Source organism: Hippichthys cyanospilos, chromosome 16 (assembly GCF_059441005.1).
Source record: "Hippichthys cyanospilos isolate Australia breed blue-spotted pipefish chromosome 16, RoL_Hcya_1.0, whole genome shotgun sequence".
Taxonomy (NCBI): domain Eukaryota; kingdom Metazoa; phylum Chordata; class Actinopteri; order Syngnathiformes; family Syngnathidae; genus Hippichthys; species Hippichthys cyanospilos.
Genome location: NC_142384.1, coordinates 4,656,802 through 4,669,182, shown reverse-complemented (window position 1 = coordinate 4,669,182; position 12,381 = coordinate 4,656,802). Strand labels below are relative to the sequence as shown.

The 12,381-nt window shown below is 37.7% G+C and overlaps 1 protein-coding gene across 5 annotated transcripts in view; it reads left to right on the top strand.

Annotated features, from left to right (window-relative positions):
- The window catches only part of baiap2a (BAR/IMD domain containing adaptor protein 2a), a 73,046-nt gene that overhangs the window by 25,696 nt on the left and 34,969 nt on the right, over positions 1-12,381 (top strand). For all 5 annotated transcript variants that reach the window (XM_088436259.1, XM_088436261.1, XM_088436257.1 and 2 more), the window contains exon 3: positions 2,961-3,047. In XM_088436259.1, coding sequence (XP_088292385.1) covers positions 2,961-3,047 — 87 coding nt within the window. The remainder of the gene's footprint in view (positions 1-2,960; positions 3,048-12,381) is intronic.

The window sequence follows — 12,381 nt, the reverse complement described above, 5'->3', positions numbered from 1 at the left end:
AAACATAAATTTAAAATGCTTAGTAGTACACTATTTCCCTCTCTAGAAACATATGTGATATTTTAGATAAACTCTTCCTAAATTTGGTCTATGAGACGAAGTGACATCAGGATCACTCGAGCAATGTTACCAGCTTAAACAACACTTTTTGTGTCATCTCAATTTGTTAAAAAGTGATCAGTAAGAACGGCAACTGTGTCCATTGAGTCGTCTCGTTGTCACCCTTTGAAAAGTATTCTGACTGTTCTCGCCAACCTTGAACATGTGATCACTGCTAGCAGGTAATTTATGATATATGCCACTGTAACACTGATGCTAAAGCTAAACGCCACAATGCAATGTCAGTGTAATGAAGTTGATTTTCAGCGTCTTTAATTTGTGATTGAATGTGATTTCAGAATGACTGAAATCATTGGCCGTGTTGTTCATGTCGGGAGCAACAATTGTGATGGCAGTAGAACCGTACCAAGGCATTTGTCTCGCTGTTAGTTTCGCTTACCATTTAACCACAAACTCCTGAAACTATTTAGAGTACTGCTGCCGAAAAACCACAAGTAATGCTCAATAGATTATCCAATATCTTCATAAATATTAGAATTGCAAAGTTTTGTTTTAATAAAAAAATCACTTTAAAACCTAGCAGCCCTCAGTGTACAATTGTCAAGGGCAGCACATTGGCTGTTTTTTTGTTTTGTTTTTCTTTTGTATATTTTTAAATGCATTTGTGTCACCCATGTTGTGCTTGCTAGCCAGCACTAAGCTAATAGCTACAAACTTTAAAAACAGTCTTTGTGGTAGCGTCACATTAGAAGCTAACGCATTATGTCATCTAAAGGGCTTTTACCAAGCCATCATGTTCAGTTTTCGAAAACATAAGATTGAGTGCACCAATACCAGCCAATGAGCTAGCATAACCACATCAAATTGAAAGTTTTTAAGTATTAATTTAATATCACTTTAAAACCTCCACTAGGCTTACTGTACACTAGTCAAGGGCAGAAAACATTTTTTTTTTTTTTTAACACTTTTAGTAAACGTTTAGATACATTTGTGTCATCCATGTTGTGTTAGCTAGCTAAAACTAAGCTAACAGAATGAAACTTTACTTTTCTTTGTGGTAGCATGACATAATGTGTCATAATATATCTGCCTAGATGGACTTCAATGACTGATTGCTTAACAGTAAAATACGCCAGCAAAATTATCTCAAATGTCACTCAGGCCGATTGTTGGAATCACTTAGCGAGTGCTTCCTCTAGAACTGTTCTGATTGGCTGTGCATCTGTCAGCCAAACAGCCGCCAGATATGACTCCTTCTGCTTATCTCCTCTGAGTCAAGGCCAGAAAAGATTCAACAAAATGGAGGTTCATTTTACAAGGCGCTGGGGGAAAAATAAATAAACAACCCTCCAGAGGACATAGATTAAAATCATCCGTGTCCTTTCTGGACTCACTGGCCTGCTTTTACCACATGCCACCCAGCTTGTAGTGAACATGCATGAGGTTCTGGCTCGTTCAAAAAAAAAAAAAAAGGTGCGATCACAGATGTCAAAACAAGACGTTATCGAGCGGAAAGTGCAGAGTTGGGAACAGCTGTGAGGTCGCATTGCAACGCATCATAAAACCTGCATAGCCGATGTTTGAAATAGTCTCACGTGTAGCTTTCCAAATAGTTATCTGTCAAACAACACTTTGGAAACTATAAACACAGTGTCTTCACTTATATTAAACATTTTTTAAAACGAACTCATTAAGACAGCAGCACTCACTCCAACAAGACAAATATAAAACGGTATCACAACCCGTGATTTCTACCGTATTTGTTACAGTTTACGATACATATTTCTAATTTATTAATATGCCGGCTTGCCCACAAATGATAACTACTTTTTGCACCAATGTTTGCTGTGGTTTTTCACTTTTCATATTCACTCATTTCATCCTCACTTCCCACCAACAATTGACACGGTAGAACTAACAAACATAAAATTGACATTAGCTACGGTTAACATTGTACATATTCACATAAAAACACACACGTAACATACTACTTTGGGCTGTCCTATCTGACGTTTGCGTTGTTAACAAGTCATTCGAACTTTAGCAATGACCTCGCATGGAAAGCACTTCGCATGACCCCAAACTAAACATAAGTAAACTTCCATGCTCAAAATAATAATAAAAATAATAATAATATTGCTCCTGTGGACTGTATATGATTTTTGATGCAATTTTAGAATTTATTAATATTCGTTTTTAAGGATTAACCAGCATATTGATGGCAGACAATGGTTTAGGGTATTTACATGTACATGGTTTATATGTGTGTGTGTGTGTGTGTGTGTATAATATATATATATATATATATATATATATATATATATATATATATATATATATATATATATATATATTAGCTAGCTTGTTGTGTTAGCCACTGACTCATTTGAGACCTGTGTGCATTTGGGTAACATTCGCATCGCAAAACAATATTTACAAGTACAAGTAGGGATTAAACATTAAAATATGTTTCGGGATTGAATGAGTTCTACAGAAGTATCAAACGAAAGAAGCATGGTCGCTAACCAGTCGTGAGCTAGCACAAGAAGCTAGCTATTTGGCTAACATTGGCTTTGGCATTTATTTGGTAGCGGAACCAAAAGAAAATCGTGCATGCTAAAGTAATTTTCCTTCTGATTATAGATTCTGTCTTAGAGAAACTAGAAAATTGTTTTTCAGGCCCCAACGATCGCAAAACGACCCACCGGGAAATAATCATTGTCTCATCGCAATCAGGAAATGTCGAATGCAAACAAGACGGGAATAATCAGTCAGTGGCATCAGTTCTGTTGTTTTTCTTCCTGGCATCAAGCTGACAGGAAGGAAATTTTGCAAAAATGCCTCTTGTTGTCGTCGAACTCACAAAACACACTTTATTTATTTATTTATATTTTGAACAGATGTGACATTTGCTGCCAAAGGCTACTTTGACGCTCTGGTGAGAATGGGCGAGCTGGCCAGCGAGAGTCAAGGATCCAAAGATTTGGGTGAGTGACTCAAATCTCTTGGTCACCAACTTGTGGCAGTGCTGTAGTAGTACAGACAGTTATTTTATTAGTCACATAGTTAAAGGAAAAAAAAGTCTTAAGAACAAATTAAATGGCATATGAAGTAACTTTTGCTAAATTGTTTTCAAAGCCTTTTATTTTGTTGAGTTTTGGTTGACAACATTGATGCAAAAGAAATAAACCTTCTTAGATTTATTCTTAGTTGCTAAATACAGCTAGAGATACCACTTGAAATATAATTCCAAAGCTTAATAAATCAGACAAAGGTGAGCGCAGCCCTTGCTTTTAAGTAATAGTGGTAGTGGAAGAAGAAATTTAAGAAGCTAAGCTAACTGTAGGCTTTTAAACTCTTTAAACTCAACCCACTCTCCGGTATCAGCGAGGAGGGTTTTTTTTTTGTGTGTGTTTGCTTTGTTGGTACCGATTATTAGAAGATCAGGAGGCTGATAACTAAGATTTGGTGCAGGTGCGTGTTTTCAGTAATAGGAAAATTTGGCCAAATTTTAAAAAAATACGAACTCAAACTCTGAAATGGCCAGACTAAGAAATGCTCACCAAAAACATTTTCCAAAATAAAAACCAAAATAATAACCTAAAAAATAATATTGTCAGGATGAGATCATATTTGGAGCCGGTACTTACTTTCAGTAAAAGTGAAAATTTGGCCCAAAAAAAAATAAAAAATAAAAAAAACAAACACCAACTCTTAACCCTCTAGTGGCCAGACTAAGAGTCCAAAACAATTTCCAATATAAAAACCGAAATGATAACCTAAAAAATGTTGTTTCCTTTCATTTTGTTCAAGTTACCTAATTATGTTCAAACATTATTCAAAAACTACAAAAAAAAAACACCTCCACCTTTAGGAAAAACTAACCACTGGTCCATGTTTAAATTTGATATGCTACCATAACCTTGGTGAAATTTCAGCTCTCGTGTCTTCTTTCAATGATCTCCCTTTTGAAGTGAAATTCCTTAGATGTAAGGATCAATGAGTTGGATTATCAAGCAGCTTTTTCATACACACACACACACACACACACACACACACACACATATATATATATATATATATATATATATATATATATATATATACACACACACACACACATCCCTTCTGCGGTTGGGATCGTAACGCGAAATGCCTAAGGCCATATGGTGGGCAATCCAAACCTATGCTAATTAGCGTAAAATCTCAGGTAAAAACATCAAAATTGTATATAAATATTAAAACTTGGTTTCAAAATAGTATACTAAGTGCTACGTGTATATAATATCAGTGATGGACAATCAGGGCCAGCAAACCCTTCTCTGCTGGCCTAACATGTCATCATTATCATAACTATAATAAACTATAATAATTATAATAATTATGATAGTAAATTTCACTTTATATTAATTTTTACTAAAAATATATATGTTTTTAATTTGTAAAATTATTCTCCAAATTCTGTTCTTTTCATGTCATATTATATCCATTTGGTTATGCTCCTTCTATTGTTGTAGTCTTAAGTTGGCGTTTTTAGCCAAGTAGAATTCAGCTAACTTGTGCAGGCTGTACTGTATGTAATCTGCCTGCTCCCAAAGGCGCTAGGGCATTTGCGTCAACAGTTGCGGGCTTCTGGGCCAGCGTAGATGGATATGTGAGCAGCCGTTTAACTTAATAGACAGCTGTAATACCCAACAGTCATAAGATCGCCATCTAGAGGTCACACGTTGAACATGACGTGACTGATCGCTGCAGGAAGTAGGTACACTGCTCAACAAGCAAGCCACGCATATGTATTTATGTATTTTTTTAATAACTTTAGACAGTCTACCTTTTTCATGTACACTTAAAAAAAAAAAAACACAAGTCAGCCCAGAACACTCAGCCATTTGTGTTGCTAGGTAGCAATTGGAGTGGAGAACAGTTTAAAAAAAAATGCAAGGGCTTATGCTGCAAGTGGGTGTTTTGATTATTATGTTAGAACAGAAGCAAAATGAATCATTCACTCCACAAAGCATGTTATTGTTGTGCTTGTTATTAAAAGTCCCTCCTCTTGACTTTTTCCTGGAAAAAAACACAACGTGGGGACCTAGCGTGTCAATTAGCGACTTGAGTTTGAGGTGGGCAGCACGGACGACAGCTGCCGTCTTCCGCCCGTGGGGAAATCAGACACTTTGAAGGGAACACCCCCTCCCTCTTTTTTTTTTTTTTATAGTTATTATTTTTTGCTGGAGAATGCAAAAATTGCTCTCTGGTTGTGTGATTCAGCAACGGACTATCTTTAGAGGCTGCAAGCTATCTCCTTATGCCTTTTGTAATCTGCAACTCCAGATGCGTGCGCGTGACGGGCCTTGCAGATCTTTTATTCAGTGGTGTGTAATGCAAATGTTGGGAGGTGAATAAAATGATTCCGAAATGGCGCCTGGAGGGAAGCTGCGCTAAGGAACAGGATAGTCACAATGAGTCATTCTTCTGGACAAAAGACTCATCTTCTCCATCTCGGGTTTCAAAAAAAAAAAAAAAAATCACTGCACTTTTTTTTATTGTTTTGTTCCAAAGCTGCACAGCGTGCATGGAGGGAAAGGGATGCATGTTTTGTTGGTCACCACCTCGAGCTTGATGACGTAATGCAACGCCGCAGTCCAACCCACCATGAGGCCTCCGCGTCTCGTTTTCCTGTTCGACCTGTTCGAGCTGTAATTGAGTCAATAAAAAGATATACTGTAGTTGGTAGTGTGTGTTGTTGCCTGCTGGTTCGCACGTCCATCTTTCCGTTTTGAGGTTTGCGGTTCCTATTGTGGTTCATGAAATACACTTTGGTTACCTTCAAATTTGATTTTAATGGTAAATGGTACGTACTTTGCCACTTGTGGCAAAAAAAAAACTTGTGGCACTTGTGGGAAATAATCGTAGTGTATCAACACCGGCCAATGTGCCAGTGTTGCAAAGGTTTTATCTGTCATTGAAAATCGCATACCATATTTTTTAGACTATATGCTGACACTTTTTTTTTTTTTCATGATTTGAGCCCTACGACTTATAGTCCACTGCAGCTTCTTTTTTTTTTTTTTTTTTTTTTTTACTTGCCACCAGGGGGCAATTCACCAGTAAAACGAATGTGGGTACAGCAAACCCTCTCTTCGCGGTTCCACTATCAGGGATTCGCCTCATTGTGGATTTTTTTCTCACTACGCGGATTCACGACTTTGCAGATTTTTTTTTTTCATTACGTATGTATATAATAAGATAAATATGTGTCTAAATTGAATATTGTGTAAATGTGATTGTATTTTTATATTTATGATTGTATATATTGTATAATATTTTAAAATAGGAAAATAATACCATAAATACTTGCTTGCCACTTTACGATGTTGTCTGTTGCAATAAACAGGAAGTATTTTTTTTAAATTATTATTTCGGTTCTACGGTTTTATTTTTTTCTTGAATTGTTTTTTTTCTTTATGTCCGTACTAACAATAATAGGAATTCTTTTTCTGAGAGAATGTCATGGTTCTTAGGCCATTACAGGATTCTTAAGTACATTTAGGACATTCATTTCCAGATATTTGAGTATTAAATCGATATTTGATTATCTAAGATTGAATGTTTGGACTCCTTAAAAAAAAAAAAAAAAAGTGAAAATACGTCCCTAGCATTGAATGAGTTTATAAAAATGAGTATTGGCGCCAAACATTGGTTATCTACCTCCTTGGCAACTCAAATTCGGTATGGGCCCTTAAAAAACCTCTGTGTTTCTCTACAGAGTACGCGTGCAAAGTAATCAAGACAAATTTGAGTATTTTCCCTGTCTTTCAATTAAAATGGCAACGCAAAATTTGTTTTGAATTAAGTTTTTTTTTAAGTTGCCTCTGTCCGTTACCACGGCAACCAGCGCCACATCTTTGAGACAGAAGCATTCCATTAAAAGATTCCAATGAAACTTAAGCCCCTAAGAAAAAAGATATTCAACTTTTTGTGTCGCCATTATAGTCTTTTAAGATTTCCTCCAGAGAACCACCGCACTAATATAACCATATTAGGACATTCCGCTTTTAATATAAGTTATTTCCATAAATGCCAGTAAACAGAGCAGCTAGCAAGCCGGTCCACCCACGCACCCGACGACAGCTTTATTCCCCTCGTCCGGCACCCGGGAGGAAATCTGATCGGGAATATTTCTCGTCGCCACCTCTTATCTGCGCAAATATAATCAAGGCGCTTCGGCTGGCCGCATTCCATTTCAGTCAATGGTGGTGCTTACATGCTTAGTGCATGATTAGCGAACGTATCTCTCTTTTTCGTGTGTTTTTGCAGCGTGAGTGCTCTTTCCAAGCACTCGTGTACCAGCATCGCTGCTGCTATGCTCTTCCGCCCACGCGTCCTCCTCCTCCTCCGGTTGGCCTAATCATCGCCTGTCACTTTAGCACACACATACACATATACACACCTGCTCCCATCTCAATCCTCTCTGTTTGTGCTACCCCCTCCCCAGTCTCAGTTCTCCCATAAAGGCGTGCCGGAGCCGTTGAGTGCATTCCTCCGCGGCCACATTTGTTTATGTTCGCCGCCGCCAAGACAGCGGCGATGATTTAAGGACCGAGTGGCCCAGGTCTCTGTCCATCAGTCCGACTACATGTTTCTACTAATCCTGAAATTCCTTTGTCCTCGCAAGACAACGTCCCCATTCGGGGGGGTCACTGTTGAGAAAGTCCCTCTACTGCAATACTTGGCTTATTACGAGGATGTGTGGCTTGTATGTGCTGTAACACTCTGAGGTTTTATTTTCTTTTTAGAAGTGCGCGATGAGGTCGGGTCTATTTAGGTTTCACATCCCTCAGGCCATGTTTTTCATTTCTCTAAAGTTGTGCAATAGGTTATTTGTTTTTCAAATTAAGAGCAAATTAACTGGAACATAAAGCGACTTATTGCAAAATTCTGTTACAGTGACTCTCAAGCAAAGTCTATTTAATTCTTTTGTTTTGTCAAGCTTTAAAACAAGGGTGTCAAACGTATAGCCCGGGGGCCCACTCCATTTTAATCTGATCCCCAAGATGATTTTGAAAAGCAATGAAATAGATACATGCATGGATGGATGGATAGATGAATAGATAGATAAATAAATAGGTAGGTCCCGGTCCAGTCTGGTGACAGCTGATCTTTGCTAATTTTTAAACCCACCTGAATGGAGAGTACCCAGCACAAAGACGGACAAAGCTGGACAAAAAAAAAAAATGTTTGCCATCAGATTTGTCAATTTTGTTCATGAGAAAATCAATTGATAGGTTGTAAAACATTATTTAAAAAAAGAACTCAAGTTACATATACTTGTATACATGTACTGTGTAAATGTATAATTACATGTATACAGTACATATACATGCAAAAAAAGATATACTATATCTTTATACTACTTTATAATACTTGGCTGAGGAAATCAATGAATCTGCCAGCCCGACTTCACAACACAAGAGGCACCCTGGTTGCAACTATATTGTTTTGTCCTCGCCTCCCTTGAACTCAGCACAGCTTGCAAAAACAATGGCCTCCTTTGTGAGTTTGAGGTGCACTTGTAACCGGGCGACAAGCAGCCACACGCTGACTGCCAGAAGCCGCGTTGTCCGCTTGTGTAACAACGCCACCGCGGTGACCCCCCCCCCCCCCCCCCCCCCCGCCCCCCCAGGCCGCTGAGCAAGAGAATGTGGTCTAGAGGATCGGATTCCCTTCCTGGTTGTCATGGAAGCAGGAGAAAGCCGGGGTGCGGAAAATCCCGCTCTGATCTCCAGCCAAGCTAACGGGGGACATGAAGTTATGCTCAAGTCCGGGTGGGCGGGTCCTCATGCACTGGAAGCACACAGTGGATGAATCGGAACGATAAACTCGGGTTGAACCCAACGTCCCGCGCTCTCGCAGCCTCTCAGAGGAGACTACAAACACATGAAAGGAGGCTAAAAGTGGCGAGGCCCGCTGAGGCGGCATCTGCTCTACAGATTCGTCTGGGTCACCGAATTTGGGATGTTGGCAATTTGAACGGACAAATCAAAGATGTTTTTCGATAAAATTCAGATTTCAGGCAATGTTCGAGCAAAAATGAATGGCAATGACTTGGGAACCTCCGTGAGAATGCTACAAGCTAGCTGGCATGGGTCTACACCGTCCTTTCTCACAATGCATATCTGCTCCTTAATCACAGACCCCCGCTTCAAGTGCGAAGATTATGCTACATTTATGCATCATTATCATTAGGACCAGAGGTGGCTAATGATATGACACATGAAGCAAAAACTTTGCAACAAAGCTAAAAATGATGGAGAAGCCATGCTAACTGCTAGCTAATGCAAAAGAGTAGCAAATGTTTTTTGTTTTTTTTTTTTATAGTAGGGTACCCTACTTAAAAATTGTTCTGCTTTTATAATTTTTTATTTTAAATCAGTGATAAACTGATTGAAAAAAATATATACAAATCTTGAACAGTCATCCATCCGTCTTCCTCCGTTTGTCGACTGAACTTCTGTGCGAACGTTACAAGCTGCAGTTGGCTAGCTGAGGCCCACTGAGGGCTGGGTCATCAAATTAGCACTTTAGAAGGAACAAATTAAAGATGTTTTTCGATGAAATTCTGATTTCTGGCAACGTTTGAGTGAAAACAAAGGGCAATGACTTGGAAACCTTTGTAAGAATGCTACAAGCTGCATTTAGCTAGCTGGCATGGCTCAACATCGTCCTTCCTCATAATGGGTATCCGCTCTTTTGACACAAATCTTCGACAAAAGTGCGACGGTTACGTTACATTTATGCATCATTCTCACTAAAGTTGGACCAGAAGTGGCTGAGCATGTGACAAACAAAATCAGGGAACAACGGCAAAGCCATGCTAACTGCTAAGGTCTTGCAAAATCGTAGCAAAACTGCTCCACTTTTAAAAACCACTGATTGGAACCATATTATACAAAATTAAACAACTGGAAACTGCAAATTAGCTGGCAAATAAATAAGTGTATAGAAAGAACGCAATCATCAAGTACGCTGTGAGCGTTAGCTCTACTGAGTGACTGTATCAACCATTCTTGAACACGTTATCATTTTTACACTTGAAAATCTAGGCGCAGTTTACTACTAAGAATACATGTATGCAGTGTTAATTTTTCGTCATAAGAGGGTCACATTACACACAACTTGTAGTTAGATGACCAAGTTATTTAATTTTGAATTATTGCATCCTCCTCTCTCTCGCATTATACTCTGAACAGGATTACGGGGATTATGAGGAAACTGGGCTGCCTTGGCGGTGGAGCTTGTGAATGCAAATGATTTTGTTTAAACTGCTCTGAATCTTCTGAATGGCTTACTTGTAGGAAAGCCAGAAATCATTAAGTTGGGGGGAAATTAACTAAGAAAAAAAAAGCACCAAATGAGTTATTAAATGCTCTTCTGAGGGCATTTGGACCAATAGCAGTCGGCTTGTCTCTACTTTTAAACCACGGGAAAAGCGTGAAGAACACGCCACACTGAACACATCTTGCCGACAACCAAATCTGACCCTATACATACATACGTACGTACGTACATACATACATACTTACGTACGTACGTACATACATACATACATACATACATTTTATATATACATATATATATATATATATATATATATATATATATATATATATATATATATATATATATATAATAAATGTGATACGTTTTCATAAAACCAGGCCTATGTCGTAGACATTAGTTTTGACTTATTGATGAAAATTTTCGACATATGTCCATTTCTCAAAACTTGGGATTTCAACTTGGCAATATTCAAAACTGCTGTCATTTTGGCAGTGTTTGAGCTACCTCCATGTATTCTGAAAGTGAATTAAGTATAGAATTACAATATAATCAATATCTCAGTTTTCATTTTCATAGACAAAAGCATATAAATTAATTATTATGAAATATATAACGAAATATATATATTTATATATAATTTCATATACATGCACACACAAAAGCATAACTGTACAATGTACAAAACATACAAAAAATGAGTGACATACTAATTTTTCGATTGTTTATTTTATCGTCATTTTTAACCATGTTTTATGTACATTCATCAGTTTTGTTTTTCATTATTCAATTAATTTGTTATTTGTCTTAATTTTCTCTAACTTATTTTTAGATTTTTGCAGTTTTGGTTTTTCATATTATTTCCATGTCTACATTGTGGGTTTTTATACGAGCCATAAACGGCACCTGGGAAGAAAGACGAGCGAGGCAAAGGCCGCATCCCCAGAGCCAAACTTTAATTACCGAGCAAGACCAACCACGCCTACCCCCCCCCCCCCCCCCACCCCCACCCCGATCATATCAAGTGTTCCTGCACGTCGCTCGACAGCGTGACTGAGATGAACTACAAGCACTGCCATCGATTTGACAAACGTGCGAGAAAAGACTGGCGGGGGCCCACTCAGGGTTGAAATTTAGATCATTACTGTGTGTGTGTATCTTTGTGTGTACTTCTTTTGTCATCAGCCTTCAACATGAAGACAGCTTAATGCAAAAACGATTAGAACGAACGGAGATGGCATTTGCAGTCGATTAATCCCAACCTCGTTCAAATTCAGTACGCAAGTCAAAAATACCCACTTTTACATCAACGGCTAATCTCCTCGGTGAGGTAATCTGATTACAGTTACTTTGCAAAGTCACTTTTCGTAACTGTGTCGTCTAAATGTTGGAAGGACATCGGCAACAACTAATCGTTAGTCAATCGGTAATTGTTTCAGGATTGCCGACATCTGATTGATGCACCTAATAGGAAATTTATAATATAAATGACTTACATTTAAAGGTAATCAGTAATTCAGTTACTTTTCTAGTCAAGAAATCAGATAAGTACCCATGGTTGTTTTCCAACTGTTTCAAACTAACATTAAAAAAAATGCAGAAAAATTCTTTCAACTCATTTAAATCCAAAGACATGTTTTTTTTACGTGTAAATCCGACATTCAATCCCATGTACTTATTCATATGTTGTTGATGTTTTTTTTCAGTGTTTGCCTACAGAAGGGTCTGAAAGTGGCTTGTACAAAATGATTACTTTAGTACATCATGTATTTTAACTTTAAACTAATTGGTTAGTTAATTACTAAAGTAGTCAAATAGTATATATTCTATACTATATCCTATAGTAATTGATTCATTTTGAAACTAAAATAAAAGAAGTAATCGATTATTTAGGTTTTGATTTTTTAACTTTTATAATCAATTGATTACTTGACTAATTAATTGCCTAAATTGCCCTCGCTGACTCTTAAATATTACATTTAT